Source organism: Cinclus cinclus, chromosome 24, assembly GCF_963662255.1.
Source record: "Cinclus cinclus chromosome 24, bCinCin1.1, whole genome shotgun sequence".
Taxonomy (NCBI): Eukaryota; Metazoa; Chordata; class Aves; order Passeriformes; family Cinclidae; genus Cinclus; species Cinclus cinclus.
The window spans coordinates 5,901,067-5,921,284 of NC_085069.1; the positions used below are offsets into that span (position 1 = coordinate 5,901,067).

General features: G+C 48.8%; 1 protein-coding gene across 1 annotated transcript in view; it reads left to right on the plus strand.

The window, feature by feature from the left end:
* Positions 1–6,151: 6,151 nt before the first annotated feature.
* Positions 6,152–20,218, plus strand: part of NPEPPS (aminopeptidase puromycin sensitive) — a 79,517-nt gene continuing 65,450 nt past the window's right edge. Inside the window, exons 1-2 of the mRNA XM_062508265.1 lie at positions 6,152–6,274; positions 16,097–16,181. Of these exons, the coding sequence (XP_062364249.1) occupies positions 6,152–6,274; positions 16,097–16,181 (208 nt within the window). The remainder of the gene's footprint in view (positions 6,275–16,096; positions 16,182–20,218) is intronic.

The following is a 20,218-nucleotide window of genomic DNA, read 5'->3' on the forward strand; positions in this document are numbered from 1 at the left end:
AACACAAACCGGCTCATCCCAAACCCTCTCTTCCCTTAAAACCCCATCCCTGGGAACCGCAGGGACACCCTGGGGATGCTCGTCACCCGCCCACGCCCGCGGGGCGAGGTCCCGGCCCGGCCCGCAGAGCCAAAGGCGAGCCCAGCCCGGGGGTGCGAAGCCCGGGGGGGCCCCTTTGGAGCGGGGGGCTCGCCCGGAGGCTCCGGCCGCGCTCGCTGCGCCTGGCCCCGCTCCCAGTTTGCTTTGGGGACTGTTGATCTTGGCTCCGAGGACGCGTTGCTCCATCGGACAGCTGGTTAATGTGTAGTGACGGCTCCGCTGTGGCCGAGACCGTTGATCCCGGCCCGAGCCCTTATCTGAGCCGGCGGCAGCGGGGATGAGCCGGGAGCGGCCGTGCGGGGCTGGGCCGGGGGGCGTGGGGGGAGCCGGGCACCCCTGGGTGGGGGGATGGCGTCTGCAGCCCGCCAGCACCTCCCAAAATTCGGCGCGATGCTCACTGGGGGGGGGGGCGAAGAATAACAGAGAGCGCTTCCCGCGGCACTCCCGGTGGGAAAAGTGGAGCACTCTGGAAAACTGGGATGAACCCCCGGGGCTGTGGAGCCGGACCTGGAGCAGCCGGGGCTGAGTCACCGGCCCAGAGCCCCACGGCTCCGGCGCTTTCCCACGGCTCCGGACTCGTGGGGCTGGATTTTCCCAGCCCAGCTGGCTCTCCCGGCTGCCCTGGGATGCCATCCCGGCCGCTTTCACCTCCGTGGGCAAAGCTGGGGAGGTTCTGGAACCCCCCTGGAGCCACAGCCTTGGCCCTGGGGGGCTCCTGGGGGGCTCGGCCCGGGGACATCCCCGAGACAATTTGGGATGGAGCCGTGGAGATGCCACTGGGTGATGTCCCCAGCCCACCTGTGCCTTTCTCCGTGCAAAACCACCACGCGGGGATTTGTCCCGTGGGAGAGCGGGATCAGGGCTGGCATCAGGGCTCGGCACCCGCCCTAAAATGTCCCCGCCAGCTCCAGGCAGAGGTTTGGCCACATTTGCCTCCATCCTTGTGCAACTTGTCCCAGGTGCCCCGCGGGGAGGCGGGAGGGGACGGGCAGAGCCGCACGCACACACTGGAGAGGGGAAAATCCAGGGAAAAACGCCTCCCTCCCAACCCCCCCGGGAATGACCCGCGGAGCGAGAGGCCCCGAGAGCTCGGAGCGCTGCTGTCCCCGCGCTCCCGAATACCAGAGATTCCAGCCCTAAGCCGGCGGCCCAGACCTGCGAGGCAGGATTAGCCGGTGCCCTCCGGCTGCTCCCGCTCCCGCCAGCAACAACCAAAACTCCGAAGAGAGATAGAGAAGAAAAGTTTCTCTTGGGAATTTTCTTTCTTTCTTTCTTTCTTTCTTTCTTTCTTTCTTTCTTTCTTTCTTTCTTTCTTTCTTTCTTTCTTTCTTTTCTTTCTTTCTTTTCTTTCTTTCTTTCTTTCTTTTCTTTCTTTCTTTCTTTCTTTCTTCCCCTCCTTTTTTTTTTTTTTTTTTTTTTTTTCTAATTAGAAGGGAGCACTGACAGCGGTTGGTGGCTGCAGAGGCTCAGGGATAATTACAGTCCCTGGTTTCCACCCAGTCCCCTGCGTTTGTCCCCGGGCCCTCCCCAGTCTGGCACTACAGGAGAACCCGGTTTGGTCAGGACACGGCAGAGGAGGAGGAGGAGGAGGAGGAGGAGGAGGAGGAGGAGGAGGAGGAGGAGGCTTCCCCCCGGCTTTCTCCTTGGAGCCTCTCGCTTTCTTCCTTCTTTTTATTTTTCTTTCTGGATTATTGCTGACAGCAGTATCTGTCACCTCCCAGCATCTCCCGTGCCGAGCAACACCCACAGTGCACCCGGAGCCCTTGGCAAAACACAAGCCCCGTGGCCACTGAGACCCCCCTCGCGGGCCAGGAGGGCACCCAGTGACCCCGCGGCCACCCGGGACGGGAATGAAAGCTCAGAGGAGACAATCCCCTCGGCTTCCCTCCCGCGGAGCCCAGCAGCTCTGCTCCAGGAATAGTTTTATCCTGCCCCTGACCTTCCAGTGGTTCTGCCAGGGACAGTCACCCGCGGCCACACGCGGTGCCAGCTCCCAGGCAAGGCGGGAGGGGACGGGGTTTTTGCCCTGGCAGTGTCCTCCAGCACGGCTGTGTCACAGCTGGGCTCCTCTTGCCGTCCTGCTGCGGTGGCCTCGGGGTGTCCCCAGCACAGACAATTGGACCAGGCTGAGTCCAATTCCATCCATCCATCCATCCATCCATCCATCCATCCATCCATCCATCCATCCATCCATCCATCCATCCCAGCTGCAAATCCCACAAGGAGCCTCCTCGCCAAACCGTGGGGTCCAGCCCTTCCCTCGCTGCAGGGCAAGACGGGACTTTCAGCCCTTCCCTCGCCAGGATTCCGTAAAATCCTGAAAAATCCCCTGGACCAGGTGCCAGCGCCGATGTCCCCCCCATCCCTCAGCCTGCCCGTGTCCCCGTGTCCCCCGGCGCTCCGCACCCCTCCGAGGCACTGGGAACTGGCAGGATGGAGCAGGGCGGCCGCCGCCTGAATGCCCCGCGCGGCTCCAGCTGTTTCCAGCTGTTTCCAGCTGTTCCCTTGTCTCCCTTTCCCTCCCCGGGGCTCTGCAGCACAATGCGGCCCCGCGGCAGCCCCGGATGAACCCGGGCTGGGCAGCGCTGGGATTTTGTAACGATGTGCTGAGAGCTGTCTGTACTTTCTCCCTGCCCCAGTTCGTGCCGCCGGCTCCGCCAGGTCTCAGTGAATCCCTGCTCCCTCCCTCAAATCCCTGCTCCTCCCTGCCTTGAATCTCCAGTCCCCTCCTCGAATCCCGTTTTCCTCCTCAAATCTCTTTTCCTTCCTAAAATCCCCATTCCCTCCTCAAATTCCTGCTCCCTACCTCGAATCCAACTCCCCTCCTCAAATCCCTGCTCACTTTCTCCACTCCCTGCTCGCTCCCTCCCTGGCTCAGCACTATATTATCTTTTTTAAACAACAAAGTAACCACTTTAACAGAAATAAATCTCGTTGGGGAAGGAACGGGATTAAAAAAAAATAAAAATCAATCCCACTTTCCAGTGTTGGAAGGCTAAGAATGATTCCCAGTGTCCTTCCTAAAACGAGGGTGATTATGCCACCCCCAAACCCTTCACAGCCCTTTCGGGGGGCTGAGATTAATTAAATCCATATTTAGCCCCCTATGGAGCCAGCGGATGAGTTCCTGGATCCAAATTCCAGAGCAGGGCTGGGGCTGTTGCCCCAAAAGTGGGGTGCAGGAAAAGCAGCTGGAATTTTTCACCCTTTACCCTCCCCCCCAAAATTAAAGCTTTAGTTGTCGATTTTTAAACTTGCTATTGGAGATTGTCACACGCCTGACCAGGTGTCCCACAGCACTGACTCGGGACAGGTATTTCCCTGGATTTCTGCTCCCTGCAATGTGTGCAAGGCTTTTCCAGCTGGATTCCTTGTGGAGCATCTCCCAGGAGACCCCAGAGTGAGCCCCAAAGTACTGCAGGACCTCGGGGTCTTCCTGCCCAAGAAATTCAGATTTAAAACAAAATTTCTAGTACACGAGCCTGGCCACAAAGGGCTTTCCCAGGAGGGTTATCCTGGAAGTCCTGCGACACCCAGGATTTACCTGGATGCTGCATTTCAGGCACGAGGAAGAAGAGGAGGAAGAGAGTGGTTGTAGACTCAGGGTGGGGAGAAAACCAACCCAACGCTGCTGCCAGGACAAGCCTGGTGGACAGAACACCTCCCTGCTCCAAACATCCCATTTTTGTGGCAAAATCCAAGAGGTTTTATGTGATTTCACAATTTTTTGGTGCTGGAGGTTGGTGACAGTTACACCCCGAGCTTTGCTCTCTTGTCTGGGTCAGGGGGACCCAGAAGTGGCTGAAGCCCTGGAGAAAGGGACGTGTGTCCTCCAGAAACCAGGAGCAGGCACTGCCCGGGGCCGGGGGTGCTCAGAGGGCTGGATGGGAAAACGGGAGCCCTGCAGAAACCCCAATACGCATGTGCTGGTTTGGGATCTCTGGGAAAAGCGAGAAATGAAATATAGAGGGCAAAGAGGGAAAACTGGGTGGTTCAGTAATGGGGGCACCATTCCAGCTCACACCAGGATCCCAATTAACACACACACACACACACACACAAACACACAGAGTGATCCCCATTAACACACACACACACACACACACACACACAAACACACACAGTGATCCCCATTAACACACACACACACACACACACACACACAGTGATCCCCATTAAAACACACACACACACACACACACAGTGATCCCCATTAACACACACACACACAAACACACAGAGTGATCCCCATTAACACACACACACACACACAAACACACACAGTGATCCCCATTAACACACACACACACACACACAGTGATCCCCATTAACACACACACACACACAAACACACAGAGTGATCCCCATTAACACACACACACACACAGTGATCCCCATTCACACACACACACACACACACACACACACACACACAGTGATCCCCATTAACACACACACACACACACACAAACACACAGAGTGATCCCCATTAACACACACACACACAAACACACACAGTGATCCCCATTAACACACACACACACAAACACACAGAGTGATCCCCATTAACACACACACACACACACACACACAAACACACAGAGTGATCCCCATTAACACACACACACACAAACACACACAGTGATCCCCATTAACACACACACACACACACACACACACACAAACACACAGAGTGATCCCCATTAACACACACACACACACACACACACACACACACAAACACACAGAGTGATCCCCATTAACACACACACACACACACACACACACACACACACACACAGTGATCCCCATTAACACACACACACACACACACACAGTGATCCCCATTAACACACACACACACACACAGTGATCCCCATTAACACACACACACACACACACACACACAGTGATCCCCATTAACACACACACACACACACACACACACAGTGATCCCCATTAACACACACACACACACACAAACACACACAGTGATCCCCATTAACACACACACACACACACACACACACACAGTGATCCCCATTAACACACACACACACACACACACACACACAGTGATCCCCATTAAAACACACACACACACACACAGTGATCCCCATTAACACACACACACACACACACAGTGATCCCCATTAACACACACACACACACACACACAGTGATCCCCATTAACACACACACACACACAAACACACACAGTGATCCCCATTAACACACACACACACAAACACACACAGTGATCCCCATTAACACACACACACACACACAGTGATCCCCATTAACACACACACACACACACACACACACAGTGATCCCCATTAACACACACACACACACACACACACACACAGTGATCCCCATTAACACACACACACACACACACACAAACACACAGAGTGATCCCCATTAACACACACACATACACACATACACACACAGTGATCCCCATTCACACTCACACTCACACACACACACACACACACACACACACACACACACACACACACACTCTCACTCATACACTCATCCCCGTTACCGGTCCCGTCCCGCCCCGCAGCACCGGGAGAGGGGGCGTGACCACGGCCGGGGAGGGCGTGTCCTCTCGGGGTGTCCTTCGCGCAGGCGCACTGGTGTCCGCCCCTTACGCAAGTCCTCCCGCCGCCTTTCACACCCCCCCCCCCCCCTCGCGCGCGCTACGTGCGCGGCCGCGTGGCGCCGCCGCGCGCACGCGCACGCGCCGTCCGCGTGCGTGCCTCCCTCCCTCCTTCCTCCGCTCTCCTCTCCCCGCACTCCCCCGCCGGGGCCGCCTCGAGCCGGGAGCGCGCGCGCGCGCCCCCGCCCCTCCCTCCTCCTCATCCTCATCTTCCTCCTCCGCTGCCGCCGCTGCTCCCTCTCGGTGTGTCCGTGCGGAGCGGCCGCGTCGCCCTTCCCGCGCCATCCCCCCCCCCCCCCCCCCTCCGCCCTCCCCGCCCCCCCCGCCGCCGCCGCCCCGCCGGGGGGGGCGCAGCCCCGCACCCCCCGCGCTCCCGCCATGCCGGAGAAGCGGCCGTTCGAGCGGCTGCCCGCCGACGTGTCCCCCATCAACTATGGGCTCTGCCTCAAGCCGGACCTCATCGACTTTACCTTCGAGGGCAAGCTGGAGGCCGCCGTGCAGGTAGAGCCCCCTCCCCCTCCTTCTTCATCCTCCTCCTCCTCCTACCCCGTCCCCAAGGGGTCCCGCCAGCCCGCGGACCCCCCCTCCTCTCCCCGAGGCGATCCCTCCGTCCCTCCCGGGGGACCCCTCAATCCCCTTCCCAGCCCCGAGGGTGCTTCCCCCGGTCCCGCCCTCACGGAGCCCCTTTTCCCCTCTCCCTGCCGTGCCCTCAGGGATCCCCCCCCTCCTCCCTCACTCGGCTCCCCCATTCCCCCAGCCCTCAGCTCCAGGGCCCGGCCGGGCAGGTGCAGGGAGGCCCCTCGGGGCTCCCCCGCGCCTCCTCGCTGTGTTTCCGTTCAGCACGGATGGACAAACCCCTCCTCATGCCCCCCCCCCCCCCCAAAAAAACCCTTCCAGGCCCCCCTAAACCTGTCTTGGCTCTGGTGTAGGGGGGCACAGCCCCGCCCAGCCCCGCTGCGGGTCCCCCCCGGGCGGCTCCTCCCGGGGCAGCGCTGGCCCGGGCCGGGCTGCGGGAGCCCCGGGATGTTCCCGGTCCCCCCCAGCTCCTCAGGGAACCCCCCCCCCCCCCCCAAGTCCTGCCCTGCCCCACGGGGGCTCCGTGCGGGTGTGGGGATGGATCGGGATTTTGCTGGAAAAGCCAAATAAGCGGTGAAAGGAGAAGTCCCCCCCCCCCCCACCTCGCCCGGTGATGGCTCGCTCAGGGTAGGCCTCGGTGCCATGGAGAGCTGGGAGGGGAGAGGCTGGGGATAAGCGGCCGGGAGAAAAAAAAAAAAAAAAAAAAAAAGGGATTGCGGAGCCGAAACGCCGCGTTTTTCTGCAAGGAGAGAAAAATCCTCGCCGTGCTCGTGCTTCGGAGCCGGAACCAGTTCTGTGAAATCCTTCAAGTCTCTCCCAGTCATTCTCATTGGCTGCTCTGCCAAGATTTCCCGAATTTGCTTTCACGTGCTTGTTTTTTTTATCTTGGGAGTTGAGATAGGTACAGAATTATTAAGGGATAACTGGTTGGTTTGGTTTATTTATTTATTTATTCCCTTAAATTTGGATGGTCGCACATAGAGCTAAAAAAAAAAAATAACTGAGGGAGGTTTTAAGTCTTGAGATGTGAGCAGATCTAAGCCTTGCTGCGATGAAGGGGTGGTTCAACCTGGTTTTAAAGCGAGGTAATAAATGGAGGGAGGCAATAAAAGAAAGACAGGTAGAGAGGAGGGCGAGTTCTTCCCTGGGGAGTGTCTGTGCGAGCTGGGGATGATGGGCAATCTTGTGACTTTGGGGACCTGCAAGGAACCCAACCAGACACGAGGAACTTTGTGTCATGTGACAGAAATATTGAAAACCTAAATCTCCTGGCGGATTTGATCCTGGCTCAGGGGTTTGGTTCCAGCCCCGCGGCCGCTCTTGCTGCCTTTTGGGGTTTGTTTTGGGTTTGAGAAATTGCTGATCTTTTCCTCCTTTAATCCCAGACACCTATTCCTGCTCCCCGGCCCTGTTCCAGCTGTGGGGCTGTAAATGGGATCACTGAAATCATCCAGGTTAAAAATAACACTCGGGGGGAGGGGAGCAGTGGCTTTTTAAGCCAGTGCTGAGGAGAGGAGCGGTGAGCAGCAGCCTTGGGAACTTTGCTGGGATGCAGGAATTACCCGGAGTTCCTCCTGGCAGGGCTGGTTGCTTTGCAGGTTTTATTCCTTGGGGAGGATTTTTTTTTTTTTTTTTTTTTTTTTTTTTGGATGTCCTGCCGTGTCCAGGTGGGTTCCACATGGAGATGTGGAATCCTGCACTTCCCCACCACCAGCGAGGCCACGGGCTGAGGAAAAAGCAGTGAACCCCCACAAGTTTCCAGGCTGTGAAAAAAACCCTTGTTCACATCCCAGAGAGCTGCTCTGGTGTTCCCACTGCAGAGAGGAGGGGGGAAAATAATAAAAAAAAAAAAAACAACCCCAAAAAACAAAAACCAAACCCCAGAGGGCGAGGTTTTTGAAACAGATCTAAAGAATGTATCTTTATTTTGGATAACTTTTAGCACCGTGAGTTGAGGAGGAGCCACCTCCCCAGCTCCTGGAAAGTGGATCCAGGGGTGAGTTCACCTGCCCGAGTAGGGCTGGGAATCTGGACAGGTTTCCTGGAGCTGCCAAGTGCCCAAAGCACAGGGAAACCCCAGAAAAATCCGAGGGGAAATGCTCTGCACCTTGATGGGGAGAGGAGCAACCAGCTCACCAGCAGGATGCTTTCTGTGCAAGGCTTGATGAACAAAAAATAATAAAAAGAATAACTGTCGGCGTGTTTGTGTTGAGCTGGTCTAGAAAATAAGAGATTTGGGTGGTTTTGGGGTCAAATGACTTCAGTGAAGGACCTGTGGGCCTTGTCTAGCTCAACCTGAGCTCACCAGAGATGTTTCCTGTTTCCAGCACCCCCTGAGAGCTTTGAAAACTCATCGAGGCAAAAGTGGATTTATGTTAAAGCACCAGATTTTTGATCTTTGACTGGGGAAAATACATGTGCTGCTTCCTCTTGAAGATCCAGCTGTTGTTTTGATTTTTTAATTTTTTTTAAAATTTTTTTTAATAATTTTTTAATACCAATCAATAATAATTGCCAGCTCCTCTGCTCTATCCCAGCTGGAAAATGACAATAATCCACACCAGTGATGCTTTTTGACCCATGGACTTTGACACCGAAAAAAAAAAAAAAAAAAAAAAAACACCAAAAAACCCAAACAAAAAACTGGGAAAAGGTTTCCAGAACCTCCAAAGTGCTGCTTTTTTTCTTTTTTTCATTTGGCATCTTTAAGGGCAGAGTGGAATTGGTGCAGTGTGTGGTGTTTAGTCAAGCTATTACAAAGAAACACTTGATCATTCTTACTCACTCCACTAATAGGATTTGCAGCCCTCTGTGGAGAATTTGGGGCTTTCAAACCCTAAAATAAATAAATAAATAAACATCCCAGCCTTGGCTTTGGGGCAGGACTCTTGTGTTGGCTTTAGGACCTATAAATAACCTGAAACACTTTGTGCCACAATAATAAATGTTGCCACTTGCATGGCAACTCCAGATAATCTTCAGAGGATAAAACCTCTGCTGGTGTGGAAGATAAGAGGTGGCAGCAGGTTTGAAAGGCAGGAAAAAGGAGTGGGACCTGTTTGTGGTGTGTTCTAGCTCAGGGAATTGTCCCCCCTGGATCAAGGAATGATGCTGAAATCTTGACAAATTGAATTTCACAGCCCTTTCAGGAGCTCTGGTGACCCATCTATTAAAATTGTGACCGGTTATTCCAGATTTTTCAATAATACAATGTGCAGCCACACGAATACTTTTGAAGTCCGTGCAGTTGTGTAACAATTACATAAACTGACAGTACATAATTCCCATTTATCACAGCTGAAAAAAAAAACCCCTAAAAAAAAATAAAAAAATAATAAAAAAAAATCCTTAAATGAACTGTTTCACAAGGAGCCCTGCTCCCAGCTGGGACAAAGTGTGGCTGTGGGAGAGCCCGAGCTGCAGCAGTCTCCTGCTCACACTCCTGGGATTGTTCTGCCACTTCTGGCATCTCCCAGCCTTTCAGCTTTGATTTGTTGAGGGTGTGGGGATGCCTCTCCACCAGCCCAGTTAAGGTTGTGGGGTGGAAATGGTTCATTGATATTATTCCTCTGTTAGTTGGAGCTTTAATTATGACTCTCAGGGCCTGGTTATCAGCACGGGGCGCTTGCATTACTCAGTGTCTGGGTCAAACTTCTTTTTATTTTATTTATTTATTTATTTATTATTTTAATTTTTGGCTCCTGGGAGGGCTGAAACAAAGAGGGGATGTGTGGCCCTGGTGTTATCCAGCAGCAAAAAAAAAAAAAAAAAAACCAACAAAAAAACAAAGCTGCTTCCAGCTTTAGGCTTTTAAATCCAAATTTTCAACACACCTGTGAGGGGCAGGGCTGCCTCCCAACTTCCAGGTGTTTCCTTACCCATAAATTCCCTTCCTTGGAGCTGATTCACATCCCTGCCTGGAAACTCCACCGAGGTGTTCCTTGGTTGCAGAACATTTATCTGGGAACTATTTACAACCTGGGCTCTTTGAAATCCCTTTTGCAGCGCCTTTAAAGCATCTCTGGCATATTTAGTGATATTTAACTGGTTGTCTGCTGCTTTTTATAGGTTAATTATGCAATATCTGCTGGCCTAAGGAATCCAGAGAGTGATCCTGCTGGTTAAAGATTAATTGTGACACTCTGCTGTGGAATCCTGGGGAAGTGGAGCTCGCTGGGTGTAGTATTTGTGCTCCTGGGGAGTGGGGAACTCATCCAGCAGAAATCCTTTGGTGTCCAGGGGTGGAATCTGCATTTCCAGCACGTGGAGTTAAACCTGGAGTGCAGGGTTAAAGGGCCTGGCAGCACCTCGGGGCTCTCCTGCTGTCAGCAGCTCAAAAGGAAGGTTTTTGTAACCTTTAGCCCCCAAAAAGGCTCCTTCAGCCCCATAATTTTCACCCTTTTTTCTGTCAAAAAGGCTCCTTCAGCCCCATAATTATCACCTTTTTTCCCTCCAAAAAGGTTCCTTCAGCCCCATAATTTTCACCTTTTTTCCCCAAAAAAGTCTCCTTCAGCCCCATAATTTTTACTTTTTCCTCCCCAAAAAAGTCTCTTTCAACCCCATAATTTTCACCTTTTCCCCCAAAAAGTCTCCTTCAGCCCCATAATTTTTACTTTTTTCCCTCCAAAAAGTCTCCTTCAGCCCCATAATTTTTACTTTTTTTCCCTCCAAAAAGTCTCCTTCAGCCCCATAATTTTCACCCTTTTCCCCTCCAAAAAGGCTCCTTCAGCCCCATAATTTTTACTTTTTCCTCCCCCAAAAAAGTCTCCTTCAGCCCCATAATTTTTACTTTTTTCCCTCCAAAAAGGCTCCTTCAGCCCCATAATTTTCACCCTTTTCCCCCAAAAAGTCTCCTTCAGCCCCATAATTTTTACATTTTCCCCCCAAAAAGTCTCTTTCAGCCCCATAATTTTTACTTTTTCCTCCCCAAAAAGGCTCCTTCAGCCCCATAATTTTCACCTTTTTTCCCCAAAAAGTCTCCTTCAGCCCCATAATTCCTGAAGCTGGGATGGGTTTGGATCACAGAAGGGATTTTCTCATCCCTGTGAATCCCACACCTCTGGAGCTGGATGTTCTTTGGAATAAAAGGAAATTTTTCCAGCAGGCCAATTAATCCTGGCCTTGTTAATTTTACTCCACCAGAATTTGCTGGAGATTTACAGGTTAATAAATCTCTTTATTTCTCTCCTCATTGAAGGTTTGAATTCTTACAAAAGACACGCCCTGGAACCCAAAACCAGAGTAAATTTAGGTGTCTATTTTTAGATTAAAAAAAACCTGCTAAAAAAAAAAAAAAAGAACCACACGCAGTTGTTGTAGTGCTGCTTTTAGAAAAGGAGCCACGTGACAAGATTGGAATTATCTGAGCTCTGGAGAATTAATTTTGGCTCCCTTTGGATGCACCTCATCCTGGATTTCAAATCTCTGTTCCTAATATCCTAAAAAAAAAAAAAAAAAAAAAAAAAAAAAAAAGAAAAAAGAAAAGAAAAAAAAAATTGGAAAAATATTTTCCAGCAAATCCTTTGCTGCTTTGACCACCAAGAGGTTTGCAGCACTTTTAGCTTTTCTTTGGCACAGCCAAATAATCCACATTTTTAGCTCTTCTCCCATCAAATATTAATTTTTTTTTTTTTTTGGGGGGGGGGATTTCAGCTGTTTTCTCCTGCTGGATGAGTTTTCCCTTCCCTGCTAGTGGTGTTTGAATTCTGATTTAATTCAATATTCAATTTAATTCATCAAAATCCAGGAGTTTACAATCCTAAATTATTCCTTCCCTCCAGATTTTCTTGACCCACCTGATTTCTGAGCTATGCAGAGCTGCCCTTCTCTCAATGAACCTTTCCTTGCTGAAAAGTCAATTTATTATATTTATTATTTTATATTCCAGAGCAAGGTGAAGCAGGGTGACAACCCCACACATCCCCCTCGTTGACTGCTTATATTTTATGCAAAAATCTGCTTCTTTTTTTTTTTTTTGGCATTTAATAGCTAAAAATCACTGCTTTCCCAGCACACCTGCCTTCCAGAACGTGTCATTTTGAAGGGATAAAAAAAAGATAAATTCATTTTTGAGCAGTTCCTGGTCATGAGTGAACCATGCTGGGGCTGGTTCTGCTCCTCTTTTGCTTTTGTTCTCCCAGGTGTGGCTGCTGGGAGGTGGCAACAGGAAAAATTTCTTTTCCCCTCTGAATTAAATTCTCAGAAGGTGCTGAGATCTCCAGGCAGAATTTCTGCCTGTACACTGAATTTCAGGATTATTTTAGGGTGATCTCCAGGCAGAATTCCTGCCTGTACACTGAATTTCTGGATTATTTTAGGGTGATCTCCAGGCAGAATTCCTGCCTGTACACTGAATTTCAGGATTATTTTTTTTAGGGAGATCTCCAGTGAATTTCACCCCTTTTTAGGGGAACTCTCCAGGCAGAATTCCTGCCTGTACACTGAATTTCTGGATTATTTTAGGGTGATCTCCAGGCAGAATTCCTGCCTGTACACTGAATTTCTGGATTTTTTTTTAAGGAGATCTCCAGTGAATTTCACCCCTTTTTAAGGGAACTCTCCAGACAGAATTCCTGCCTGTACACTGAATTTCTGGATTTTTTTTTGAAGGATGATCTCCAGCCAGAATTTCTGCCTGTACACTGAATTTCAGCCTTTTTTTTTTGGGAGATCTACAAGCTACCTGTAAATTCAATTTCACCCCTTTTTAAGGGAACTCTCCAGGCAGAATTCCTGCCTGTACACTGAATTTCAGGATTATTTTTTTTAGGGAGATCTCCAGTGAATTTCACCCCTTTTTAGGGGAAATCTCCAGGCAGAATTCCTGCCTGTACACTGAATTTCTGGATTTTTTTGGAAGGATGATCTCCAGCCAGAATTCCTGCCTGTACACTGAATTTCAGCCTTTTTTTTTTGGGAGATCTACAAGCTACCTGTAAATTCAATTTCACCTCTTTTTAAGGGAACTCTCCAGGCAGAATTCCTACCTGTACACTGAATTTCAGGATTATTTTAGGGTGATCTCCAGGCAGAATTCCTGCCTGTACACTGAATTTCAGGATTATTTTTTTTAGGGAGATCTCCAGTGAATTTCACCCCTTTTTAAGGGAACTCTCCAGGCAGAATTCCTGCCTGTACACTGAATTTCTGGATTTTTTTTTGAGGGGTGATCTCCAGACAGAATTCCTGACTGTACACTGAATTTCTGGATTTTTTTTTGAGGGGTGATCTCCAGACAGAATTTCTGCCTGTACACTGAATTTCACCCACTCTTTTGGGATAGTTAAAAATGAACTTTTTTACCCTCCTGTTTTTTTTTTTTTTTTAGATATTTTCTACTATGCTGCCCTTTATAAAACTGGCTTGATATTGGTAAGAAGTAAAGAAAAAAAAAAATCTAAAAATAGGTAATTGCCTGTTTAAGGAGCCTCTGGCTTTTTTCTGTGCTTAAACCTAAATTTTTTTTTTTTATTTTACAGGCTGAAAGTTGTGTCCTGGAAAAAGTTGTTTTTTCAGAGATGAAGCCCATTGTTAAACTCACATTGTCTGGAATTTGGACAGCTCCAAATCCAGAGAGATTTGGATTTATAAACTGAATAAAAGTCTCCAGACATTTTTATAAAAAACTTTTCTCATCCTGATCATTCTGCATTTTAGAAAAACCTTGATAAAAACCCCCAAGCTGCATTATTGTGGTAAAAATTAAGCTTTGATTTTTGGGTTTGGGGGAAGAGTTTTAATTTTTCAGTTCGATGCGCTCAGAATTGGGGGGGGGGGGGTGGGAAAATGGATTTTGGGTTGCAAATCTTTCCTGGAAAAAAATCAGATTTTTTTTTTTTTTTTCTTGTGTCACCTCAGCTGTTAGACTTGCTCTCAGCGCTTAGCAAGAAAACTTTGTTTTCGTGATCAGGTTGGGTTTATTAATTGAAATGAGTTGGATTTGAAGTCCATGAGGAGGTGAAATGAGCTGTGCTGCAGCTCTTGGTGTGACACCAGTGCAGGGGAGCAGGAGCTCCAAAAGTGTAAACCTTACAGCATTTATTCCTGCTTAATTCATATTTATTAATTAAACAGTTCCATCGCTGGGGATAAATCGGGGATGTTTGTTAGGTCAGAGAGGTCAGGGAGAAATTCCTGGGCTGAAAGTGCATGAGGTGGTGGCTCGTGGATGGAGCATCCTTAGGGATGTGGGGGCACCTGTTAAATCCCAAATTTCAATTCCTTCAATCCTCCCTCATCCATAAATAAACTCAGATTTGGTTTTTCTCTCCCAGGTGGCTGAGGAGCCATCCCTGGGTTATTTATTGCCAGGTCCCTGATGGCACAGGGAGAAGCGAGGGGACACCTGAGCCCTTCTGTGGGGTTTTATAAAGGAAATAAAATGATTTCTGATCCGATAACAATGGACTATTATCTAATACGTCATAATAATGGGATAGAGGGAGCTGTGAGCGTGCACAGAGGTTTGGGCTGATGGGATTGGGGTTGGAGGGGACCTTCAATCCCATCCGGTCCTGCTGATCCAAGGTGTCCAGTGGACAATTCCAGGGGTCCGGGGGCAGCCCCAGCTTCTCCAGCAAATCCATCCCAGCCTCCTGGGGAAGGACTCGCCCCTCAAAGCCCCCCCAGCCTCGTTCTCTGGCAGTGCAAACCCATTCCCCCCTTTCCTGGCACTCCGTGAAATTCATCCCATTTTCCTTCCTGGCTCCTTTCAGGCACTGGCACTCCTTAAACCCAGTTAACCCCTGAACCTCCTCCTCCCAATGTTCCCAGTTTTTGCTCCATCCCTCTGATCTCTCCTTGTCCTTTCCGTGCCCGGATCCCAGAGCTGGAGCAGCTCCAGGTTCCCAGTCCAGACCTGGTACTGCAGTGGTGGCTCCAGCTGTTCACAGGGCATTTTGAGGTTATAACAGTGGGGAGGGGAAAGCAAAGGACGGAGTTTTTTAGGCTTTAATGAGCTGATTCTGGGGTAGCAACGAATTTCTTTGTACCCGTGTTCAATCTGTTACAGAAATTGCTACTCCTTTATTTAAGAAACTGCTGGTGTCTCCTGCTAGAAATCCCATCCTGGGACAAGCAGGATTCCCAGCTAGATCCAGCCTGATCATTCTGGTGATTCCAGCCATAAATTTCTGCCTAACTCCCAAATATTTCACCCCTTTGTAATGAATTTATATTTAATTTGAATTCCTCTGCATTCAAACAGAGAACTGGCACGGCCCCACGGTTTATTCCTACGCTGGGAGCTGGCACTTGGTAAATAAAGCAAAGTGTGTGGAGCCAAGAGCTGGCAGAAGGGAAGGTCCCAGGAAAAAGGGAAGGAGAATCTCCTGGCAGATGTTTTTGAGCTGAGGAGCTCTGAGAGCACGCACAGAGGTTGTGTGGGGCTTCATCTCCCAAAGACCCCTGTCTGTGCTCCAAGAGCTCCACTCTGGTGTCCCTTAGGCCATCCCCAGAGGAGGCTGATGGGCTCAGGATGTGTTTTTATTGGGTTTGGATTCCCAGGCCCCATTGTGAAGTTTTCAGCCCTGGTTTTTTTTTTGGTTTTTTTTTTGTTTGTTTGTTTGTTTGTTTGTTTGTTTTCCCCAGCATTAAACATTTCCCAGTGGAGAGATGAGTGACTGAGCCCCGCAGCACCTCCTCTTTCACCATCCCAATTCTCCTTCAAACAGCTCCTGCTGGCTTTTAGATGGATGAGAGCTGGGAATTCCCTTTTCTCCCCCATTCTGATGGATTTTTCTCTTGCAGGTGAAAAATGCAACCAACCAAATAGTGATGAACTGCGCCGACATCGACATCATCACCGCGTCCTACGCCCCGGAAGGAGACGAAGGTAGGAACCTGCTTGGTTTCTGCTCCTGCTCCTGCCCCTGGCAGCTCTGATAACAAAATGATGGCATGCTCTGATAAGCTCAGCCCTGCCCCTGGAAGCACAGAATTCCTTATCTTCATCCCCTGCTGGCTCTCATCGCTGCCAGTTGTGTTATGGTAAAAAATTCCTTCAGTGAAGAAATTCCTTCAGTTGTGTTATGGTAAAAAATTCCTTCAGTGGAGAAATTCCTTCAGTTGTTTTATGGTAAAAAATTCCTTCAGTGGAGAAATTCCTTGAGCTGTGTTATGGTAAAAAATTCCTTCAGTGAAGAAATTCCTTCAGTTGTGTTATGGTAAAAAATTCCTTCAGTGGAGAAATTCCTTCAGTTGTTTTATGGTAAAAAATTCCTTCAGTGGAGAAATTCCTTCAGTTGTGTTATGGTAAAAAATTCCTTCAGTGGAGAAATTCCTTGAGTTGTGTTATGGTAAAAAATTCCTTCACTGGAGAAATTCCTTCAGTTGTGTTATGGTAAAAAATTCCTTCACTGGAGAAATTCCTTCAGTTGTGTTATGGTAAAAAATTCCTTCAGTGGAGAAATTCCTTCAGTTGTGTTATGGTAAAAAATTCCTTCAGTGGAGAAATTCCTTGAGTTGTGTTATGGTAAAAAATTCCTTCAGTGGAGAAATTCCTTGAGCTGTGTTATGGTAAAAAATTCCTTCAGTGGAGAAATTCCTTCAGTTGTGTTATGGTAAAAAATTCCTTCAGTGGAGAAATTCCTTGAGTTGTGTTATGGTAAAAAATTCCTTCAGTGGAGAAATTCCTTGAGCTGTGTTGTGGTGAAGAAATTCCTTGAGCTGTGTTTTGGTAAAGAAACTCCTTCAGTCTCCCCCACCTCTCCTGAGGGGTGCAGGCAGAGGATGCTGGACTGGTTTGATATTATTTTTATATCTGGATATCATGTAAACTTTTAAGAACATCATCTGCACTTATGGATTTGGGAATATTGACAAAAATCCCTGCCAGGGAACGCATCAATAATGACCTGCAGTAGGAAATAGGTGCAGGAAAGGGTTTGGAGAGCCCAGAAAACACTTAATTGGCATTTAGCAGGATTTTCTGAGTGCTGGCCAGCATGGACCTGGGTGATGATTGTGTGCAGGAGAGCAGGGTGGGGTCTGGCTCAGGAAAAGGCTGGAAGCTGCTGCAGGAATGAAAGCTCCTGGAGAAGTTTGTAACACAGCTCAGCTGCAGTCCTTCACCTGCCCGGTTATATTTGGGCAGCATTAGCAAAGGCAAAAAAAAAAAAAGGGCTTTAGCAGCTGGAGCACGAAATGAAGGAGGTGTGGAAAACAAACTCGGTGGTGTCAGGGTGAGCTGAGCCTTCCTGGGCTTCTCAGGGAGCAGCTCCTGAAACCCTCCAGGGGACAGGAAGGTGCAGGGCTTCCCTTTCCTCGAGGAAAATCCCACAGCCTGTGCCACGGAGCGCTGGGTTCCACGCGGGGCTGGGGATGAAGGGAGGGGGACGGAGGGAAGCGAGCTTCGGATTCCGCCTTACCTGGATTGTGCAACTGCTGCAGCAGGTGCAGCTCAGGGCCACGTTCAGCACCTGCAGGGCAAGGGCACTGGGAATTCCTGCAGGAAATTCTGGGGAGGAGCCCAGGTCTGCTGCCCTGCTGTTATCCCATGGACAATTCCATCTGTGCAGGGCAGCCAGGAGAAGGGCACTGGGAATTCCTGCAGGAAATTCTGGGGACGAGCCCAGTTCTGCTGCCCTGCTGTTATCCCATGGACAATTCCATCTGTGCAGGGCTGCCAGGAGAAGGGCACTGGGAATTCCTGCAGGAAATTCTGGGGACGAGCCCAGTTCTGCTGCCCTGCTGTTATCCCATGGACAATTCCATCTGTGCAGAGCAGCCAGGAGAAGGGCACTGGGAATTCCTGCAGGAAATTCTGGGGAGGAGCCCAGGTCTGCTGCCCTGCTGTTATCCCATGGACAATTCCATCTGTGCAGGGCTGCCAGGAGAAGGGCACTGGGAATTCCTGCAGGAAATTCTGGGGACGAGCCCAGGTCTGCTGCCCTGCTGTTATCCCATGGACAATTCCATCTGTGCAGGGCAGCCAGGAGAAGAGCACTGGGAATTCCTGCAGGAAATTCTGAATCCTGTTCAGGTTTTGTTTTGGACATTTGGGATTTTTGATTTTTTTAATGGTTTGGACTCTGGGATTTTTGGATGTTGAGATTTTTGGACGTTTGACCATTTGGATTTTTGGATGGTTAGATTTTTGGACATTTGAACATTTTGATTTTTGGATGTTGAGATTTTTGGATGTTTGAACATTTGGATTTTTGGATGTTGAGATTTTTGGACATTTGACCATTTGGATTTTTGGATGTTGAGATTTTTGGACGTTTGACCATTTGGATTTTTGGATGGTTAGATTTTTGGACATTTGAACATTTGGATTTTTGGACATTTGAACATTTGGACTTTTGGATGTTGAGATTTTTGGACATTTGAACATTTGGATTTTTGGATGTTGGGATTTTTGGACATTTGAACATTTGGACTTTTGGATGTTGAGATTTTTGGATGTTTGGACTTTGGGATTTTTGGCTGTTTGTATTTTTGGACACTTGGACTGTTGGAGTTTTGGGTTTTTGGATGTTTGGATGTTTGCATTTTTGGACTTTGGGATTTTTGGACGTTTGGACTTTGGGACTGTTGGACGTTTGGGTTTTTGGATGTTTGGGTTTGGGATGTTTGGACTTTGGCACGTTTGGATGGTTGGATTGTTCGACTTTGGGACTGTTGGATTTTTGGGACTTTTAGGATTTTTGGGATTGTTGGACTTTTGGGTTTATGGACATTAGGGTTTGGGACGTTTGGACTTTGGCATGTTTGGATGGTTGGACTTTTGGGGCTGTTGGACTTTTGGGACTGTTGGACTTTTGGGACTGTTGGGATTTTTTGGATGTTTGGGATTGTTGGGATGTTTGGATTATTTGGATTTTGGGACATTTGGACTTTGGGATTTTGGGATGTTTGGACTGTTGGATGTTTGGATTTTTGGGTCTTGGGGCTGTTGGACTGTTGGACTTTTGGATATTGAGGCTTTTGGACATTGGGATTTTGGGACGCTGGGACTTTGGGATATTTGGATGTTTGAAATTTGGGATGTTTGGACTGTTGGATTTTGGGACGTTTGGGTTTTTGGATAGTTTGGATTGCTTGGATTTTTGGATTGTTGGGTTTTTGGATGTTTGGGATATTTGGATTTTTGGATATTTGGATTTTTGGATGTTTGGGTTTTTGGACGTTTGAACATTTGGATTTTTGGATGTTTGGACTTTGGGACATTTGGATGGTTGGACTGTTGGACTGTGGGTTTTTGGACTTTTGGATTGTTGTTTTTTTGGATGTTTGGGTTTTTGGGATTGTTGGGTTTTTGGATGTTTGGGTTTTTTTGACTTCTGGATGTTTGGGTTTTTGGGATTGTCGGGTTTTTGGATGTTTGGGTTTTTGGGACTGTTGGGTTTTGGATGTTTGGGTTTTTGGGATTGTTGGGTTTTTGGATGTTTGGGTTTTTGGACATTTGGACTGTTGGATTTTCAGATTTTTGGAAGGGCTTGAGTTTCATCCTTGGGGAATGTGAAGGAATTTGGAGTTTCCTGTGAATCTCCCCCTGTCCTGAGCAGCTGTGAATTCGTGATGGAATTGATGAATTTGTTTGGAATCTCCTCAGATCCCGAGGGAATTTGGGTTTTTAAGGCCAGAATTAATTGTTTTGGTCTTTCCCTTCCCACTGTGGTGGGGATGTGCCTGGATGTTACAGCAGAGCTTTGGCTGGTGATTAAAATAAAAAACAAACAAACAAAAAACTCAAAAAATCAAAACAAACCAACCAAAAAGCCCCAAAACTCAAACCAAATCAACAACAACAATGACAAAAACAAAAACAACAAAACCCCAAAACCCAAAGCAAATCAGCCAGAAAAAAAACAAACAAAAAAACAAATCAAGGAAAAAAAACCCCTAAAAAACCAAACAAAAAAAAAA